At 36.2% G+C, this 22,987-nt stretch overlaps 1 protein-coding gene across 1 annotated transcript in view; it reads right to left on the reverse strand.

Moving 5' to 3' along the window:
- Positions 1-22,987, reverse strand: part of tyw1 (tRNA-yW synthesizing protein 1 homolog (S. cerevisiae)) — a 73,726-nt gene that overhangs the window by 6,889 nt on the left and 43,850 nt on the right. The window contains exons 14-15 of the mRNA XM_058744340.1: positions 16,154-16,264; positions 1,621-1,788 (exon numbers count right to left, since the gene is read on the reverse strand). Of these exons, the coding sequence (XP_058600323.1) occupies positions 1,621-1,788; positions 16,154-16,264 (279 nt within the window). The remainder of the gene's footprint in view (positions 1-1,620; positions 1,789-16,153; positions 16,265-22,987) is intronic.

Below are 22,987 nucleotides of genomic sequence, written 5' to 3' on the forward strand. Positions count from 1 at the left end.
GATTAAAGCTTTAATACAGAACAGCAACCGCACGAGTGTGTGAAAATAAGTGTATAAATGGAACAGAGCTGAGCTGATGATCTGAATGAAAGAGAGAGAGAGAGAGAGAGAGAGAGGGAGAGAAGGAGAGATGCAGAGCAGGGGACGCGAGGAACAGTATTAAGAACCGCTGCTTTAGAACATTGATTTTGAAACTTGTGAATCCATTAGAATCATTCGAAGACAGCATTGCGATTCATATATGAACAGATTTTTACGTGCACCCCTAGTTTTCTCTTCCTCTTCTCTAAAGCAGCACAGCATGGCCTCGCCCCTTTGTTGCGTGCTCCCGGGGGTGGGGTTTATCTGGGTTTGTTGCGTCACGAACCCGGAAAGTAACTCGTTGTAGTCCCTATGAGCCGTTTTTGTAGCCATTAAACTGCCATAATTTTGCATTGAACTTTCAGCTTCGTAACTTTGCAGATATTGTTTATGCTCAAACAGCAACATTACACACTAACTAACGTTAAAAAAGTGAAAATCGCAGTCAACCACCCCTTTAACTAAAATACCCATTTCCCCAAAAAATAAATAAATAAATAAAAATATAAAACTAAATTTGAATCAACTTGGTTTAAAACATTGCCAGGGGTATCAATATGAGTGAAAAAAATTGAGTGTCCTATCCTGCATCATGAGTACATGACTTGTTGCCAGCGATTATTAAAAGAAAACGTACCCATATTTGATGAAGTCTGTGTATGAATGTGTATTTCGATCTGTTCATAATACAAAGTGTTTTGTCAAAAGTCAAACTGTTCTGATTAATGTTACCATCTTAGCCATTTTATCATTTAAAGATTTTGGACCCTATTGATTTTCATAATATAGACAAAACCAGCTGAAACATTCTTCAGATTATCATACAGTTTGGAATGACATGAGGGTGAATAAATGATGACGCTCTGCCAGTCTTATCAGGTTTAAGCAGGTCTCCCAGTCAGGCTAAGCAGGTCTTCAGATTATTTTTTCCCAGCCTGGCCGCAGAACCCCTCCAAATCCAGCAAACAACACCACAAAGACTGCTTTCAGATGTTATAAGCAGGGAAAACACACAAGGCTTTATGTTTTTAGTAAATTAAATACCCCATTGTGTGTTAGAAAGGAAATATTCACCATAGAATCACATGCAGAAATTTATGGTACTTGATTTCAGAATACAAACAGCAAATCATAAAAGGATACTGAAGCACCATATAACACTTGCACATAAATATGTTTTTTGTTTGTGAGAGAAGAGCGCTGGTAAGGGCTCACTGCCCACACAAACTATTAGAGAAGCTGTCACAAGAAATGAATGTAAAACAAGGGTAGCTGTAAGAATGACTAGCGCTGTGTCAGGAGACAGCATAAAAATGCAGGAAGGAAGGTTTAACCCTTCACCTGAATGGCAGTTTAATGCAAGTGCCCATATCAACACTTTTTCAATGACATTTACGGAAATGGCAATGGTGTCTTTATTTGTAACAGCTTTAAATGGTTTAAGTCGGAAAAAGGAAATTACAGTATGAGCTCCATTTCTACAAAACGCAGTGCAGGAGTAGAACAGCAGCTATGAACAGCATGTCTGTTCAGGGTTACCTTGTGGTGTGCGAGTAACAGACAGTTGGAGTGCTCGTGTTCGCAGGCAATTTCATAGTCTGGGAGCAGGTTGGCAAGCTGCTGTACGAAGTAGACGACCTCCTCATGCCAGGGTACGTTGGCCATTGTCAGGCTACTGGCTGAGCTCTCGCCACAGTATGTCACTCCCTATAGGACAGGCAAAGAGACAAAGAGGGACAAAACTGTAAAATGGGATATTTAAATTGTCTAAGTCACAAACACAGCATGATAAAATCACATCATAAAAGTATCAACATAAAACAGACAGCTCTTATTGGGTTCGTCTTATTGGTTAGATATGTAAGTCCGTCGCTGCCTCTGAGTTAAAAAAAAGAAAAAGAAAAAAAAAGTAATTGTGACTATCTCACAATTCTGACTTCTCTCGCAATTGCGTGTTTACATATCTCAATTCTTTTTTCTCAATTGCGTGATACAAACTCGCAATTCTGACTTTTTTGTCTTGCAATAAACTTGCAATTGCGAGTTATAAACTTTATAACATGCAAATGGGAGTTAAGTCGTAATTGTAAGATATAAACTTGCAATTCTGAGAACACATCAGCAGTCTTCCCCCTGGAACTGGACTTTATAATTTGCAATTGTGAGTTTATATTTCACAATTCTGAGGGGAAAAAAAGGCAGCATTGCGAGATATACACTCGAAATGGCAAGATACAAATTTGAATTTGCGAGAAGAAAAGTGTCAGAATTGCACATTTCAATTCTGTTTCTATTTCTCACAATTTTGAGTTTCTGACTTAATTTCCTAGATTTGCAAGTTTATATCTCACACTTCTGAGAAAAAAGTCAGAATTCCGAGATGTTTTTTTCTTGAAATTGCGAGTTTACATCAGAATTATGAGATAAAAACTCACAATTACCTTTTTTATTTTTAGTAAATAAATTTATTTATAAAGCACATTTCAATTCAGCATTACACTGACCAAAGTGCTGAACAGAACCAATACAAAAACCTATAAAAATTAAATAGAATACAATTAAAATAACAACAATAATGGAAAAACACAACAACAACAACAACCGTACACACTGAATTTATGGCCCAGGAAAGGCGAGAGAGTAAAAATGTGTCTTAAGTCTGGACTTGAAAATTAAAAGAGAAGAAGCACTCCAAATGTCAGGTGGCAACTGATTCCACAGACGTGGAGCGGCGACTGCAAAAGCTCTGTCTCCTTTAATTTAAGGCGTGACTGGGGAACATATAATAGAGCTTTATTTGCCGACCTAAGGGACTTGGGTGTTGAATGCAAACTAATGAGATCCGAAATATAAGATGGGGCATTTCCATTAAGAGCTTTAAAAACAAAAAGTAAAATCTTAAACTGAATTCTAAAAAAGACAGGAAGCCAATGAAGGGATGCTAATACTGGCAAAATATGATCATGTTTTTTAGTGCCGGTTAACAGTCTAGCCACTGCGTTCTGAACCATCTGCAGCCGTGATAATGTAGATTGTGGAAGACCAACATATAACGAATTACAATACTCCAAGCGTGATGTGATAAATGCATGAATGACTATTTCCAGATCTTGAAAGGAAAGCGATGACTTAAGTCTGGAGATGATTCTCAGCTGATAATAACTGTTCTTAACAACTAAGCTAATTTGTTTTTCAAGACAAAGCTCAGAGTCAAAGATAACACCAAGATTTTTTACACTAGACTTAACATATGGAGTGAGGTTTTCTAAGTTCCCAGCAATAGAATTTCTTGTTTTAGAGGGACCAAAGAGAATCACCTCGGTTTTATCATTGTTAAACTGCAGGAAGTTATTTGACATCCAGCATTTAATATCCTCAAGACAGTCAATGAGAGTTTGCAAAGAATCTCGAGATTTTAAAGGAAGATACAGCTGAGAATCATCGGCATAAAAATGAAAAGGGATATTATATTTCCTTATGATATTACCAAGTGGAAGCATATACAAATTAAAAAGCAATGGCCCCAAAATGGACCCTTGAGGCACTCCATAGAGAAGAGAAGCAGAAGATGAGAAACTTGCCAACCGACACTGAAAAAGACCTGGATTTTAGATATGACTCGAACCAGCAAAGTGCTGTACCCTTTATGCCCACCCAATGTTCAAGGCGTGACAGAAGGATATTATGATCAACTGTATCAAAAGCGGCGCTCAGATCCAATAAAACCAAAACTGAATAATCACCAGAATCAACTGACAGTAACAAATCATTCAACACTTTTAACTGTGGTGGGCAGTAAAACCTGATTGAAAAAGTTCGAGTATATGGTTAGAATTTAAGAAAGAAAGTAACTGTGATAGGACAACTCTTTCCAGTATTTTTGAAAGAAATGGGAGTTTTGAAATAGGACGATAGTTATTCAGGCAATTAACATCAGCATTGGGTTTTTTAAGCAATGGCTGGACAACTGCATGCTTCAAAACCGCAGGGACAGTGCCTGCTTCTAAGCAGGAGTTAATAATTATCTGAATACTAGGACCAACTATATCAAAAGCCCCTTTAAGAAAGACACCGGCCGAAAACTATACAAGGTAACTGTAGAAACTCAACAGTCAGCCAAAGCACTAGAACAAAGAGGATAAAATGAGGATCGAATACCAGCAATCTTTTCAATAAAAAAATCTCAAAAATCTTTCACAAATATCTGGTGATTGCTCTATTCCATAAGAGATGCGGGGATTAATTATTGAATTTATCGTGCTAAATAAAATTTTAGGGGTATGAAAATGTCTATTAATAATATCAGAAAAATATTTAGCTCTAGCTATTTTTGCTGCCTTCTGGAAGTTCACCAGGGATTCTTTAAAAATTTCAAAAGAGACAGTAAGATGATCTTTTTTCCAAAGCCGCTCTGCCTTCCGACAAATTTGTCTAAGCAAACGAGTGGAGTCATCCAGCCATGGTTGTGATTTAAATTTTGGACATTTATATTTCTGAGGAGCTATACAATCCAGAATATCAGAACAGGAAGAATTAAAAAGAGAAATTAAAAAATCAGGACTTAAAGAACGTTCAGCAGCATCTGAAATTGCTGTAAACACTTCATTACTATGAAACATAAATGAAAACTGATTTGCAGTGAGAGAATCGATACATATTACCCAAAAAGCTAGATAAGTTGACATTAAATACAATTGGCTTATGATCTGAAAAGCAGGCATCTTCAATAATTATGTTATCAATGGAAAACCCATAAGACATGATAAGGTCCAGAGTATGGCCAAGTACATGTGTAGCATTTTCAATATGCTGAGTAAAGCCAAAAGAATCCAACACATGGATAAACTCAACAACCATGGGCTTACCAGGACAACAGACATGAATATTAAAATCACCAAGTATTAACAGACGATCATATGATGTGATAATATGAGAAACAAATTCAGAAAACACCTTTATAAAATCTTTATCTGGCTTTGGGGGTCTGTAAATCAATACACATAGTAATGGAGTAGTAGCAGATTCTATCAAAACACATTGAGATTCAAAAGTAGCAAAGTTCCCAACAGAGACAGTCCGAGATTTAAACCAGTTCCTGAACACCATAGCCACTCCACCCCCTTTTCCAACACATCTTGGAGTGCTGATAAAACCACAATTTAAAGGACAAAGCTCGCCAAAGATAGACGACTCACCAGCTCCAGTCCAGGTCTCAGTTAAAAATAGGAAATCCAATTCGTGGCTGGTGAAAAAGTCATTCAAAATAAAAGTCTTATTAGACACAGATCTGGCATTTACCAGGGCCATTTTAACGTGGGAGACAAAGGTTTGTGTTTGTGATTGACGAACATACTCCAGTGATTTAATATTTTGAAGATTCACACCCCTGCTTCGGGCGCGCAATCGCGCAGGAGCGCAAAATTCAGCCAAATGCCTCTGATCCGGGACGATGGGTAAATGATAGGCATATCTCACATCCCACGAACGCCGAGCCAGGTATAAACCACTGTGACCGTAGGAAGGAGTGAAGGGACATGTAGAAAGTTGAGCTGAGTAGATAGAAACTTCTCTCCTAATCCTCACCCGGACACCTCCGCGATTTCCCCTCCTTCTGCGACGTTTCCGCTGATGGATAATACAACAAGGAAGCTGTCGACCAACAAACGCGGCCGAGGGAAGAGAGAACGAGGAGTATCAAAATTCCTGTGCAATGGGACAGTCGCTGGCTTGATTGTCCAACAAACTTTTGATGTGTAACAATGCTTGCCGATCATAGGTGATGATAGCATCAACACAACGCATTAACAGCAACAGAAAAAGCACAGATAGACAGAGTCCTGAACGGATATTTAAAAACTGACGAGACAGACGGCATGCCGACAAACACACAGGCGCCATCTTGCTTAGTCAGTGGTGGAAACGGGCTTCCATAGATAGGCCACTTTCTTCTGTTGTAAAATATGAATACACATCCTGCCACCTCACAGTCCGTTTGTATGTAGGGATTCACAATATATCGGTATGATATCGGTTTCTGAATAAGAATTTGACTTTAAATTTATTTAATATTTTTTTTATTTAATAAAGAAAAATGTTATATTTATTAAAATGCAAAGTAATAAAAAAAAAAAAAACTGTAATATCGGCTGATAACCGATATTGTGCACATATACATAGCTGCTTAATGATGAACATGATGCATTAATTATGTATGTAATGATGACTGTGTGATGCAGCTTATTAGAATGCTGTTATGTGCCGCTAAAATTCTAGAGGGCAAAAAATGCCAATCTATGTTTTTTTCTCACAGCGGTGTTTCTTTACTGAATGAATCTATGTTTTTAAAATAATCAAGTGAGCCAACGATCCAGTGACCCATTCATAAACACAAACATTTGTAGCCACATTGCAGACTTAAGTGTAATAAATTCTATGTTGAATCAAAATACTTTTTTCTAAAGCTACTTCCTTTTCATTTCTAATCAATACTTTTCTCATTTAACACAATAATGACTTTAAATTATCTTTTGGGTGGTCATTTCTCAGCCCAAATTGATTTGTGATTAATTTGCGATTATCGAAATAAGTAGTTTTAAGGATTACATTGTGTTCAGACAAAACAGTATAGAATTTCAACATTACCCATTTATTGTTATTGGCCATAGCATGACAATACTGGACCTTTTTTCATATTGCTGATGACGACATTTCAAAAAAGCAATAAAATCACTGTAACACTCCCTTCTGGTAGCTTTCATTTAAAATATTCACAACCACGCTTTTCAGATACAGCTGATATTGCCCTGACTCTTTGAAAATTTTAGATTTAACTGTGCCTCACTGTACAAAAAGGGACACAAAAACACTGAATCATATCAGCGCACACAGTCCAAAGACACGCCGGTGCGTGGAGGCTGATTTGGTTTTTCTATGGATGATGGAGACTGACACAGCCAGATCATCTCATTCAACTCCTACACACACGCACACGACAGGACGGTGTTCACATCACACCTCATAGATGCTGCTGTGATCAGGAGGAAAGCGGCTATGAGGGCTGCGTCCACCGCATGCTGGAAATGCAAATTCAGTTTACATTAATACAATTTCTGTCATCATGAACTCTGATGTCTGATACTGAAACAAAGTGGTGTCAAGTCAGGTCACGTACTCAGTTTGAACCTTCACACATCATGAAAAGTAGTCATTAATAATCCTTGGCAACCGAGTAAGTGACATCACCGCTGGATGAAAACCGGCCTCATTTGTGGTGTGGCCAGCATTAGTTCATGGGTCTGCTTGTGTGTAGGAGTAGCTGTGCTGTTGAAAAGACATTACTCATCCTGTGATAGAGTGAAAACCCATTCGGTGAGGCTTTATCTTATTTCAGTCTTCATCACGCTGAGCTGTTAGCACTCTATTACGCCGGACAATCGATAGAAGAACATCTCTGAGCCGTTGAGAGAATCAAAAAAAGAGACATCATGTGAAAGAGATATCAGATAAATCATAACTGTAAACAACGCATCAGTGGTTTAAATGGTTCAGAAACAAATTAATGGCCAAAATTAACGGAGATTAAAAGCAAATTAATTCTATATAATGTGAATACTGCGTGTAATAATTCATTAAATAATCACAAGAGGCATCAAGGGAATGATTAATACGGAATTTCCTACATCTCCCTTTACCTGATGCCAATGGCTTACAATTTTGTTTAAGTATAATTAAAGATATTCATAATTAGAAATTGGTTAATAGTTTCTTTCATAACTGACAGATGATTTGTGCAACTGTCTGATAATTAACATCCAAAACTGAATTTTAATTAGTTTAATTTAATTTCTGTATTTTCACAACGTAATGATTATTATACTTATTAATAATAATAATAGTAATGGTAATAATAACTTTTTTTTAAAAACTATTTTATTTAATATTATTGTTTTTTCTTCTTATTAGTATTACTATTATTGTTGCTATTATTATTATTAGTAGTATTATATATATTGTTTTTGTAGTATTAATTTGTAGTAATTATATATTATATAAATTATTAGATGTATATTAAATATTGTATATATTTCTGGCTCCCAGGTGTCTTTTATACAGGTAAGGAGCTGAGATTAGGAGCACTCCCTTTATCTCAACTTATAAAACGGTTAGTTCTATTCCTCGATTCTGATTGGTCAGCAGCTGTGTTTTATTCACGATACAGCACGGCTATGACCGCTTCACCCAACCTTTCTGTGTATCACTGACCAACACCCTTAGCAACCACCCTTAGCAACATAAACAATCAATAGTTCATTAGTTTAATATATTATGTATTTCGGCAGAATTAACTGTTTGCTATTTATTTAATGAAGTATGAGTGACCCCTGCTGGCATTATGTTGCATCCTTCATCTTTAATTTTGAGATCCCGCCCTTCCCCGTCTAATAAACGCTTCTCATGTAGAAATGTGTGCGCGTCTGAGTGAAAGACTACAGTTTCCGAAGTGAGGAGGGAACATTACTGAATTTATTAGTTTACTGTTTCAAGTATGATTCTGTATGTCCATCAGTTTACACTGTAATGACGCTTGCAAACTCGCGCTGTGACGCGAATCGGTCTGTTTTTAAACTAGAAGACGGAAAACAGATGTTTTCTCATGCTGAGAGATAAGCAGATGTATGTGTGTGAGAAAATATTATATATGGTGTTAAAAAAATAAATGACAGCGGATGATAAGAGCGCCTATTCTCTGTTTTTATTTAAGCTACATTAGATGATGTGGCATGTACGGAACATTCTCTTGCCGTTTACTGTTGCTGTCAGGAACTATTTTTTTTTAGCAGAAGGATAGCACGAACGAACGAACTTGCTTCAAAAAAGTAACATTTCAATACATAAATTTTGGGTTTTAATATTTTTTACTGGGTGGTAACCGTTTTATATTCCGCTTTGTGTCGTGCCTAACAACGCCCTTCAGCCGTGATTTATTCACGATACAGAGCGGCCTCTCGTACCTTATTGCTTACTTGTTACCTGTATAAAAGACACCTGTCCACAGAAGCAATCAATCAATCAGATTCCAAACTCTCCACCATGGCCAAGATCAAAGAGCTGAACAAGGATGTCAGGGACAAGATTGTAGACCTACAAAAAGCTGGAATCGGCTACAAGACCATCGCCAAGCAGCTTGGTGAGAAGGTGACAACAGTTGGCGCGATTATTCGCAAATGGAAGAAACGCAAAATAACTGTCAATCTCCCTCGGTCTGGGGCTCCATGCAAGATCCTCACCTCGTGGAGTTTCAATGATCATGAGAACGGTGAGGAATCAGCCCAGAACTACACAGGAGGATCTTGTCAATGATCTCAAGGCAGCTGGGACCATAGTCACCAAGAAAACAATTGGTAACACACTACGGTGTGAAGGACTGAAATGCAGCGCCCGCAAGGTCCCCCTGCTCAAGAAAGCACATGTACAGGCCCGTCTGAAGTTTGCCAATGATTCAGAGGAGAACCGGGTGAAAGTGTTGTGGTCAAATGAGACCAAAATCCAGCTCTTTGGCATCAACTCAACTCGCCGTGTTTGGAGGAGGAGGAATGCTGACTATGACCCCAAGAACATCATCCCCACCATCAAACATGGAGGTGGAAACATTATGCTTTGGGGGTGTTTTTCTGCTAAGGGGACAGGACAACTGCACCGCATCAAAGGGACGATGGACAGGGCCATGTACCATCAGGGCCAGGGCATTGAAAATGGGTCGTGGATGGGTATTCCAGCATGACAATGACCCAAAAAACACGGCCAAGGCAGCAAAGGAGAGGCTCAAGAAGAAGCACATTAAGGTCCTGGAGTGGCCGGTCTCCAGACTTTAATCCATAGAAAATCTGTGGAGGGAGCTGAAGGTTCGAGTTGCCAAACATCAGCCTCGAAACCTTAATGACCTGCAAAGAGGAGTGAGACAAAATGTGTGCAAACCTGGTGGCCAGCTACAAGAAACATCTGACCTCTGTGATTGCCAACAAGGGTTTTGCCACCAAGTACTAAGTCATGTTTTGCGAAGGGGTCAAATAATTATTTGACTCATTAAAATGCAAATCAATTTATAACTTTTTTGAAATGCATTTTTCTGGATTCTGTCTCTCACTGTTCAAATAAACCTACCATAATTTCTTTGTCAGTGGGCAAACGTACAAAATCAGCAGGGGATCAAATAATTTTTTCCCCCACTGTACAAGGTATACAGGGATAAGCAGATAAGTATTATATTGCATTATGGGCTCTATTACCGTCCCAACGCATCACATTCCTCTCTGAGGACGGAGAGGATAGTGGAAATGAAAGGACGGGATTCTTGCCTTCCTCATCTCAGTCTTGTGGTCCGTGGCTGATGTCCAGAGTTGATATTCCCAGTCTGGCACAGAATTAATGAGCCCAAGTCTTATCTGGCTGCTCTGTAGCCAAGGAGAATAATGATTACCTACAGAAATGCCCTGATAAGTCAATGGGGCGAGGAAAGTGAGGGCATTTCTCCAGCCAGTCTACGCCAACTAACAATGCTACAGATTTCCTGTCATAGACCAACAATCGGACTCTAATAAGCCAGCCAAACGTTTATACAAAGATAAAGGTGAATCGATAAAAGCCCTATGATAAATCATTTAATTGCATGTGGGATTAAAGCAAAAGAAATTAGTGGTGCATGAATGATGCGCTAATAGCGTCATCCAAAAGTTAGGCAGTTTGATTTCAGTTGTGTCCTCAAATGTCTAACCTCTTGAATAACTAAGGTGGAGATAATTTGGGAGCCCAGCGCAGGCTGTCCATCTTTGTGTCGGGACTAACACCTCTGAGACGCTCTAATTGTGCAGGAATAATGATTTGATCGATAACCGCCCAAAGAGGATGATTCCTCAGCACTGGAGAGGAACGGGAATTACTTCACATTATACAAGCATGTTTCTACCTTTTATGGTCCTAAGACTACAAATCCAATTTGTAGTATTACATTTTATTGCATGCACAATAAATATATTATACAATATATATGGGGATGCACAATATATTAATGCCATTTCAATTTGTATTTTTTAATGCTGTAAAATGATTAATCATGATTAAATCTCATACAAAATAAAGTTATGTGTGTGTTCTGTGTATATTTATTATGCATATATAAATACACACACATACAGTATATATTTTGAAAATATACATTTTCACTCCTATAAAATTAATTAATTTCTATAGTAAATTCACAGCACCCTGTACATGACATGAAATTTTGTATATATAACGTGACCATGACTTTAAGAATTCATTCCCATGAAATCGTGGTAAGGAATTAAGAACTTACCACATAAAAATTTGTTCCCTTGCTTTAATTAAATCAAAACTTTTTTATAACGTGGCCACGATTTAGTAAAACAAGGTAACAAATTATTAAAACGAGGGAATAAATGAATAAAACAAGGCAAATTATGAATAAAACAATGGAACAAATTCTTCATATACTTTTGCCCACACGTACAGGGCTCTGTAAATATTTAATATTTATATATGTTTACATTTAGATTAGCTTTGAAGTAATTTAACAAACAGAAAGTTGATCTTTAAAAACACTAATAATTTATATTACTGTTAGATGCAATCTTTTGCAAATTTCTAAATGAATACCTATTTTTTCATACTGTACATATTATAACATTGTGACAAATTTGGCACTTTTAGCATTTAGTGACTGATTTTAGTTTTTATTCTTTTATTTGTAATTTATTTATTTAGACAAAATATTATAGAATTAATTTTAAAAAAGTCAGTGTTTTTGGTCTTATTGTGCACGATTTGATGCACATACTGTATACAAATAATAAAATGTAATAACATTTTTTTTTTTTTTTTTTTTTAAATAAAACACATGGAAAACATCTGTTGTCTTTAATCCATAGAAGTTTGGATTAAATTTAGAGTAAATCTCTCACATGGAGTGTGCAGCAGGTCTAGCAGATCCTGCAGGAATAAAATAAAGACGCACACACAAAGGTGATGGTAAATGTGAGGGGTAAGAGCAGCTGTTGGACGCTGTAATTACTGTGGGGCCGAACAGCTGGAGGGGGCTGAACGCCTTCATAACTCACAGTAACATATCAAACTTGCTCGGCTACCACCAAACTTAATTACCCTCCGCATATATCACAACTCTGTTTCACGTCCATAAAAGTGGCCAAATGCACACAAAACAATGCTGCCGCTGCCAACGGTTTGATGACTGGGTCACTGGTGTCCTATAGAAGTAAATGAGATGTCAGGAAATGTGATGTTTGGCTACACATAAACCATGTCTTATTGGTAGGAGAAACTTGTTGTCTGGCTCTTGGCATGAATAAAGCATCACTTGTCTAATTAAAGGGCCAAATAAGTGCAATGTATAAAAAGGGTTACTATTAAAAGTGTGGCTAGTAAAAAGGCTTGTCTTTATGGCGGTTGGATGACTGTTAATGTGATAAATTCATGGGGCTCATGGGTTTGATTCCCAAGAAATACATGAACTGATAAAAGTATAGCAAAATGATTGACTAGCGGAAAAGTCTTGCAACAAAATCTTCTGATAAGATCAAATTTTTATATGCATTATTTAATAATATATATATATTTACAAATTTTTAAATATGTAGTCAGTAAGAATTTTTTATGTTTTGGACTCTTAATGGTGTGCACACCAAAAGCGAATTTAATTATAGATACAAAGTAGATTACATACAAAGTCAATGCAAAGACGCAAATGCACGCCAATTTGCACGGGGCGACAGAAATCACGCAAATTGGGCAACGCGATTGCTGCGAACAGCAGCACAGAAGCGAAGAGCTTATTGACACGTCCGGTTGTATCAGAAAATGGAGGAGAGCATTATGTTTTTATTCGCACGAGTGACGCAAAACATATCCCGCGAGTAATCTGCATTTGCTTCGCTTTTGGTGCACACACAATAAGTCTCTGATACTCACCAAGGCTGCATTTATTTGATCAAAAACACACTGTAAAAATGACATGATCAGTAAATCATGGCAGCTTATGTTTAATTTTACTCAAAATAAGGTGAGAAATTTCAAGTTTAAGTTTTTTGAAATTCAACTTGATTTTAAAGTCGGTTTAATGTAATTTAGCTTGAAATGACTTGTACAGCCAAGCTGATTTTAGGAGGCAACTGAACTTAAGTTTTTTAAGTTGAAATAGGTGGACATTTTGCATAGTAAAAACACTAATATTATGAAATATTATTAGAATTATTACATTTTATCAGTCTTGAAAACACTGGTGCGTTGCTTAATATTTTTGTGGATAATTTTGATCAAATGAATAGAAAGTTATTTAAAATAACATTTAAAAACTTTTGTAACTTTAAATGTCAAACAATTTTTCTGAAAAATCATGCCACACACATCACAAATTGGTCTGTAATTTAGAATCCATTACAGCTCCATTGTTCATGATTTATAGCTGTCAGCCAGTCAGACAATTTTACATAATAAAAAATGCATTTTTGCAGGCAAATGTTAAAGTGTGCAAAGCATAAAAATAAATGTACATGTAATATACAGTACTGATCTTATAGGACAAATGATTAAAACACTTTCCATGGCTATAGATCAGTGCACCATCCTTATTTTTGAGCTATTTTGCTGTTAAACCAGCAAAATGTTGTTTGCATTGGGCTGTCTACAATAAGTAAACACTCTCAGACCTAGTATGTGAACAACCAGTTCAAGTTTGCATCAAACCACACCACAGCCACGAAGCTCAAATGTCAAAAACAACTGGAAGCAGAAATCTCATTTGACATTCGCCCTGTTAACCCAGAGCTGACGAACCATTAAAAGGTGAACACAGGCTCAGAGATTCAGACAGCCTGCTTCTATTTGGGTAAACTCAGCAATATTTTCCTCACACTATTTCATGGCCTTTATTTTATCCCACAGAAGAAGGCGTAAATCCTCTCCTTCTGCGACCTATCAAAGTGGGCGATTATTGTTGCTAGGTAACAGCATGTCATAGTTGAAGTCGGCTTTACTTTGGTGTGGCTCTGCTTTGAATGTGAATGCGCTGAGGCGGGTTCCCTATGGGGCAGGTGCATGCAGGTCACATGACTGGCTGTTGACTTGTAATGAGATTAAGAGCAATTCTGCGAATCTCAATGCAGCAGACCCCCCCATTCTTCCATTAGAAAAGAAGCTGCTAATGTGAAGATAAGAGTCCAGGAGGGAAGAAATACATGGAAGAATTAATGCAAATTGCAGCTGAAAGGAGAAAAAGGGGAGAAACAAGGATGAACAAAATTGTAATTTAACAGATGTGAAAGATTGTTTTTCTACCTGGAGGAACAGGAAGAATGGCTTTGAGACTCCACAAAACAATATGTTTCCCTCATCCGAGAGGATTTCATGCCGTGGTGGTCTGTGATTCATCAGGTCACGAGTGAATCAGTTCAGATCAGTACAATTAAACCAGGACAGTGTAATTACACAGGTCAACAAACACCAGATGCGTTAAGGCAAATAAAAGCAGGCTGAGATGAGGAAAGATTTAATCAGTTTAGTCAATTGCATTAATCTTGAAGACAGGTTGATTAAGTAGAATGAGGCTCTTATTTGCTGATTAAAAACTAGCATTTCATTAAAAAGCCATTAAAGTCACTAGTTGACTATTTAAGAGCTACAGTCTTGGCATTTCATAGAGGACTGACTTGATCTTCATGGATAATTAGCGGAATGGGATGAAACGTAAACTGCATTCTGAACGTAATGACTTATGGCTCTTCATTTATTAAAATTAAAGAAGAAAGTTCACATTATAATTCTGTAACCATTGGTTTATCCTCATATTGTAGAAGAACTTTATGACCATATTTTTTGTATTGAGCACAGAGATTTTGAAGAAAGTGCTGGTCACTCTTTTTCTTGAAATAATGAATAGGGACTGAAGTATAAAAAAAAAATTACACAAAAACACGTTTTATAAAAGTGGTCCATACAAATTGTGCACTACAAGAATTTGGTGGTGAAATGTTTCACTCAGAAACTGATAGTAAATTTCACAAATAAATCACAAATTAAATGTGAAAATTTGAAGAATCTCAGTTGCATACTCTTTTATTCCACAACTTTTTACAAAATATTTTTAGTGTATATTGAATAGCAGACTGAAATTTAAATCATAATTACAGAAAATATAACTGATTTGTAAAAATAAATAAATAGATTTTAATACAAAAATACCTTTTTCTGAGTCAAATCTTTTTAACGAATCAAATGGATCCCATTTTTATTACGCAAAGCTGCCATATGGCAGAACACTTGGGATCTAATGCACCAGTCATATGGATTTTATCAAGTCACAAGTCATATGGACATATGGCTTTTCTGATGCTTTTGTAATTTTATGGAAAAGAGTGACCTGCACATTTTTCAAAAATTCTCCTTATGTGTTCTACAGAAAACAAAAGTTCAGAAACAACAAAAAGGTAAGTAAATGACCATTTTCATTTAATTTCATAAACTATTCATTTAACTAGCATAAAATAAACTGATATGAACTGCGTTTTAATACGACTCTATATCAGTGTCTAAAAAAAACTGTTCTAAATTCAGTGAAAATACACATTATGTAACCAAAATTTCATAACAGAATGCAAAAAAACACTGTGAACGATACTCGATACAGATATTCCAAAGGGATATTTTTTAAGTTTAATATCAATTAATAATTTACCATTCAAACCAAAATTGTTGTAGAACAGGGCCTCAGTTACAGCATTTCATTTAGTAGCTCCCGCTATAAGTTCATCTTATCTGAGCTCCAAATCAATCCTATCTTGAATCATTGGCTCTCAGTAAATGCATTAGGACAGAGAACGAATTTAATGACTCTGGTCATTACCTTGTTTTCCTGCAAAAAGGATTAGCTAGAAATTCTTGGCATTCCAGCAATAGCTTAATAAAGCTTCACCTGTTAAACCCAAAAGGGTTCAGAGACCCTCATTAGAGGCTCATTCCTGAATTAGGCGGGTGAGAGGCATACCTTGACCTCGATGAAATCTGGCTGTCCAAGGGCGATGAGATCTGCGTAGGCCTTCAGCTCATCCACATTCCAGGCCTTCACCAGGGTCAGTCTGTACACCGTACGCTGTTGCTAGAGGAGGAAAAACAAGGAGGAGCTGTCAAATTACTACTTAATTAAACCAACACATCTGGGCTTGAGAATATGAAATGATATCGGGAACCCACTTCTATAATCTGATGTATTTCTCAGTGAAGCTGTACAATCAACAACTCCAGAACAAAAATATTACAAAGCCATTTTTTGTCCCTTTGGAATAGCATTCACTCATTTTAAACGACTGAGATGAGGATTTGCTTGTGAAATTACATTGACAGAATCAGTGGCCAATATTTTTTTTCCATGGCTGCATTATCTGCAAAAACACAGGGTGGACGATATAAAAAAAAGAGATGATTAAATAATAGCAAGAGGCCATTCTTGAGACATATTACACAAAACTTAAATAATTTGTCTTTTCTTTTTTTTTTACGTAAATCTTTGCCCAAACAAGCACTTAATTTGATTAGAACATTGTTAACCACAAATCACTGTAAAATGACACATGAAAGGGAGGAATTATTCACAGAAATGTATTACTATAATATCCCAAGTAATATTCAAAACAACAATATTCAGCTGGGTACCAAACAAACATTGTGTGAATGTGAAGTAAATAAAGAATAAACCCCAAAGAATACTATTTAAACATCTGTAAATAATAATAATAATAATAATAATGATTATTATTATTATTATTATTATTATTGTAATAAAAATTTGTATATTATTGGAATTATTATAATTATAATTTTTTATTATTACTATATTACTACTACTGTTCCTGTTAACAATAGTAAATTTGAATAATTTAATTTATTATTATTATTATTATATATTTATTTATTTATATTATTGGCATTACTGTTACTACTAATACTACTGTTTCTGTTACTAATAAAAGTAAAGTTTTATATTTAACTTATTATTAATATAAAATCAATTAAATATTTATATTTAAATAAAACATTAATATTATTACTACAATTATTATTTGTATTATTACTATTAAATCCTATGTATTTATATATATTGTTAACATTATTATTACTACTGTTATTTTTTAATAATAGAAGTACATTTTAAATTATATTTTAATATTTAATGTTTAATGTGTTATTATTATTAATATAGTGATCATTATTTAAATTATATTAGACAGACAAATTTAATAAAAAATTAATAATAACAATACATTATTATTATTATTATTATTAATAATAATAATAATAAATCTACCCCTGCTGCTATACAAGTCAAAGTATAATGAGAATAATGAAGCTCTTAAGATGTATAAGTGAATAAGTTAAAACGGTAAGTGATAAAACAAACAAATTGTAATTGTTTGTATGAAAATTGATCACACAAATCCGCAACATTTACTGATGGTGACAGCCTAGCGAAACTTGTAATGTACTAAAGGCATGAAGTAAACAGCACACCCCATGACTGACAAATAATTCAGAGCTTAAAGTGGGATGTTTCATTTCCAGCTATTGCATCAACGTAATATCTTGCTGACAGTGCTTAATATCACTGACAAGAGAGTCAGGTGAACATGTAGAAAAGGAGCCAGACTTTTTAATAAGAGGGCTTCTCCAAACTTCAGCCTCCGCTGTCTGCCCTGGGGTCCCGGAGTTGGGAGCGCTCTGGCCCACATCATTACTCACAGACCCTCACGCGCCAATGCCCTGAGGGGAGGAAGCCCTCACAAATCACAGCGAGTGATAATGGACACTCATGCCTCCCATTCCTGTTATTGCACCTTGTCACTCCGAATGTCAGTCTGACATTGCTCAGAATAACCATGTCTGTCCCTATAGGCCGAATGTCTTCGCGCGGTTGGTTGGTTTCTGTCGAATTACAGACGTCAGCGCAGTCACTGTTCCTGATCCATGCTAACTAGTGGATTTGCAAGACAGGGAAGGACGAGGGGATGGAAGCCAATGAGAAAATGCAACAGCTGGAGAGGATCTGGCCTTCACAGGTGTGCTCACGTATGTGCCCGTGAACCAGAGAGGAGGAGATGGACGAGAGAGACGGATAATTGGAGTGATGTGGCAGCAGGTGAGGGTATTTAGAGCAGCAGCCTGTTTTAAACCTGCCAAGAGAGCTTCATCCGCCCTACACCTGAGGCAGAATCAGGCAGCAGGTCAGCAGGGCTCTGTGAAAACAGACAGCCACATGCTGGACCAGAACAGTAGCATGCCAACTTGCAAAGTTCTGTGTCAGCACTTCTTCACTCTACACTTTCACAATAAGGCAAGCCTCACTGTTATTATTGCACATACTAATATGCAGAAAGCCATTAAAGCCATCTCTTCCATTTAAAGGGATAGTTTACAGGGGTAGTTACTCACCCTCAAGCCATCCAATTAATATATCACTTTCTTCTTTCAGACGAATATAATGAGAGTTAAATAAAAAAATTGTCCTGGTTCTTCCAAGTTTTATAATGGCAGTGAATGGTGGTAGAGATTTTGAAGACCAAAAAAGTGCATGCATCCATCCATCATAAAAGTGTAGGGGTGCGACAATAAATCAAATCATGGATCGATGCTGCGATTTTCTGAATGCACCACGATTCTTAGGAATCGATTCTGAGCTTAGTTTTTAACAGCAGATGCCGCTCTAGGCTAGTTTTTAAAAGCACACTCAAACGCTAACGAAGAAGAGCGCTTGTGCGTTCGGCTGAGTAATATAAGTGGCTAAATGTACTTGCACCTCAGCTTTTATGACGCGAGATTAATGTATGTAAACAGCCCACTGTGAACACTCTTCACGCTTCAACCTTCGCAAGAACTTTATGAATGATGAGTACGGCTGTTTCTAAAGCACGCAGTGCCATCTGCTGTTAAAAACTAAGCTCAGAATCGATTCCAGAGAAAATCACGAAATATTCGGAAAAATCGCAGAATGGGTCCACAAATAGATTTATCGTTGCACCCCTAAAAATAAAATATGCTAGTCTCACGGGAACCAAGTTTTGTTTACAGCAAAGGAAAACCACTCTCCCTCTTGGCTTGGAAATCGTCCAACATTTTGCATTACAAATCCTCATTTTGTACATCTAGTTCATGACCGGTGTTTTGTTTAGCGTCCTTGAGCCCTGGAAAGGCACTATATAAATAAAAATTATTATTATTATTATCAGTCTCTCCTCTGTACTTCCGCATTCATCACTTCTCGCCAGAGCTTGTGCTATGTCATCCACTGGAACGCCACTCTCACGTGAACGCAGAGAATGTTAAATTAAAATGACTATATACAATGATAGTCAAATTTTTATATGCAAAAAAAAAGCCATGCTATTAGGGGTGGGCGATATATGACCAAAATCTTATATTACAATATGAGTAATTTTATATCACGATAACGATATATATCACGATATAGTTATTTTTGCTTTTAATAAGGTGTTTATGATATGATATGATCTAGAATTTTCATAATTATTGTCACTACTGTAAATATCACAGAAAAACTAATACAAGCCTAAAAAAAGGGGGAAAAACTAATTAGCAATAGGACAAAAAACTACAATAAATAAGAAATGCTACATATATTGTATAAATTAATGAAAAACACTGCATAGTTTTCACTGTGTAAATTAAATTTCTTGTTATTAAAGGTTACAAAAGTGATTTAGCCAAGAGCAGTGATATCGCCAGTATATCACCCACCCCTACATGTTATTTTGCCTCAACATGTAATGATGTGACTCAATTCACTCAGATTTGGACTACTAAGCAAAGTAGCATTTGTTTTTTCAATATTCTGCAAAAATTAAATTTGCAACTTGGATGGAAACATCTAAAACCACTCAAAATACCTTAGCCACTGTACAGAAACGCTGTGGTAACAATCCAGAACACCATGGTATTTTCTTCTTTTTCTTCAAAAAAGTAATCTAGTTACAAATTTGAAATTGCTGCACTTTATTAAACTAGGATCTATAAGAAATAAAGTTCCTGTGTCTTGGAAGCCAGAGCAGAGAATTTATTTTCAACCTTCTGAAGTCAGCGGGAGCAGGATGGAAATGCTAGGAAATGGCAGCACAAAGTTATAAAACGCACTGCAACTTTTCTGTCTGCCCTCTGTTCACCACTGTGCATGGTATTTTCAGCTTTGCAAAAGGTCTTAAAAGAGCAGGACCGTTTGCACACAAACAACTCGCTCCTGAAAAAATAAAAATAAAACCTGTCAATCAAAACACAGACCAGAATTGTCAAATGTTTCCGCACAGATCACATCCGATAGGAAATTATTAGTTATCCTGAAAAGGTACCATATAATTCTAGCATGTCTTGTCATTGGTTATGTGCCGTATTTGTACAATTTCCCTAAAAAACAAGAGTGCTGAGCAATGCATTTCAACATGAACAGCACTTATCGAGCCTGAGAGCTAGAGATCCCAAGGATACACTTTAGTATGGAGGGATGGGTTCTGTCTGTGTGCACTTAACTAAACCCTATACCACTCAACCATGCAAGGGCACACAGAAACCTCAGTCTCCGATTTGTAGAGACATAGAATACTTGAGATGAATTCCAATGGATTTTCTTCATTCTTAAACACAGACTTAAATATTTAAATACAGAACTCGTTTGCATTTCAGTGTTGATGTGGCCACGACTAAACACAGAATAGCAGCTGAAGTCAGATTTTAGTTACTGTTCTCAAGCAAAATTGATCCAGAAACACTAACTTTACTTTATAAAAAATTATTTTATGATTTTTTTAATGAGCCCAATCAAGCCAACGCCTACCCAAACATCTCCTGCTGAATATAGAAGAGGACTCAACCAAAAAGACTGTTTTTAAGGTTTGTTTCAAATCAATATGAAATCAAACTTAACTCCATTTATTTTTTTAATAAATGTTCAAAGTCTTACATTTGGTATGTTATTCCAAACAAAAAAGTAAAATCTTCAGTCCAATATATTCACAATAAAATTGTGTCTTAACATATCTGGACACTAATGAGCCCATAAAGCTGGTTTTATTGACTCCCATCATTCAGGGGTCCCATTCAGTACCACAGCAAGTAAATTAGCCTCTATCTGAATCCTTGGCAAACACTGCTGCCTTACACCTCTGTATGTGGGTTTCTGAGAGCTGAAACAATTCCCATGTGCAATAATTTAGGTGCATAGTCTCTAATAAAGCACTTTGACACACTTGCACTAAAGCAATGGTTTATTCTCCCAACTTGGAGAAACATAAGGTCTTTTTTCATAAAAAAAAAAAAAAAAAAAAAACAACAACTGTGAAGATGCCACCTGCTATTACACACTATTCGCAGTTTATTTATGTAATGGAGAAAATGTCATCTGTGATCTACATAACATGTCCAATAGACAAGAATCAAGAATCCATTGGAATTTTTATATACACATATACATATATATATATATATATATATATATATATATATATATATATACACATGTGTGTGTGTATTTATATGTTATCGCACAAGACAACATTAAAACAGATAATTTATAGTTAGTTGACAGATGGTTGATTTTGAAATAAAAATCCTATCAACACCAAACAATATGGGGATACTGTTTCTTTTGTTGCAATATTGTTGTAATTCAACAGCTTGTTCATAGACATTGGATGTTTGTAGACTTGCACTGAACAACCTCTCATTTAAATTCAACACCCAGTGGTGTATAAATGGATTACTGCCCATTTTGTGAAAGTGTCACAAAATTTCCTACAACTGGTTTTATGGCAAAGCTCCTTTTCAAGGTCATGAAGTCACACAGGAGAACATATATCTCAGGCAGTGCACTTTCAAGGTAACTGCTAATAAAAGTAAGAGATATTTAAAAGCTCCTATATTAAGTTCCTAAAGCTAGTTTATCAAGAACGGGTTTCAGTTTTGTATAGTGAACAGAAATTACATTTAAAAAAAAACAACTAAATTAATGTAAACACTAAACAGTGTATAATACATACAGATTGTTGGCCAATATCTGAGAACCAATTAAGCAGAATGTGCACTAACAGCAAAATTAATGAGAAAGTAATGTTGTAGTTGCAGGGGAAAAGGAAAAAATGGAATAGAACTGTTATGGTGATGAATGTTGGGAATAAAACAGCCATTAATGGTTTTGTATTTATACTTGCATCTTATTTATCTCTGACAAATAGAAATCAGAAACAAATGCCTCGTAATTAAATCTTTCAAATGCGAGAATAATGAATAATCCACGGCACAATTAGTACAAAAAAATTGTAGACAAACTGCGTAAGGAATCAGTGTCTGTCTAGACAGGTGAAGTTCAAGTGATGGAGGCACAGCAGGTGTCAGCCACATGAAATTCTCGCTTTTGACTTTCACCATCAGCATAAAGTCTGGTAACACTGCAGCTTATTCTGGTCACAAATCGCCCACTGAAACAGGAATGGCCAGTTTGAATGACATAAGAAGTTTATCTTCAAAATAAAACTTTATTGCTTCTTTCATTCGCAAGTCGCTTTGGATAAAAGCACTATCCTGAATGCCTCACAATCCTGCTGCCTACAGTGCCATCAGTGTCGAGTTGCTCTCTTCAGCTAGAAAACGACACTGCAGGTGATCTCAACTCATTAGAAAACAGAAGAGCACTTTTTGTTCTTGTGTCTTCCTTTTTATGACTCACATATGCACATATGTACAGACACACACACACACATAGAATGAGCGGTCTGTTCAATGGCAAATGCAGGGAAGTCATTACACAAGTTTAGCACACAGGCAC

The sequence above is a fragment of the Onychostoma macrolepis genome, chromosome 15 (assembly GCF_012432095.1).
Source record: "Onychostoma macrolepis isolate SWU-2019 chromosome 15, ASM1243209v1, whole genome shotgun sequence".
Lineage (NCBI taxonomy): Eukaryota > Metazoa > Chordata > Actinopteri > Cypriniformes > Cyprinidae > Onychostoma > Onychostoma macrolepis.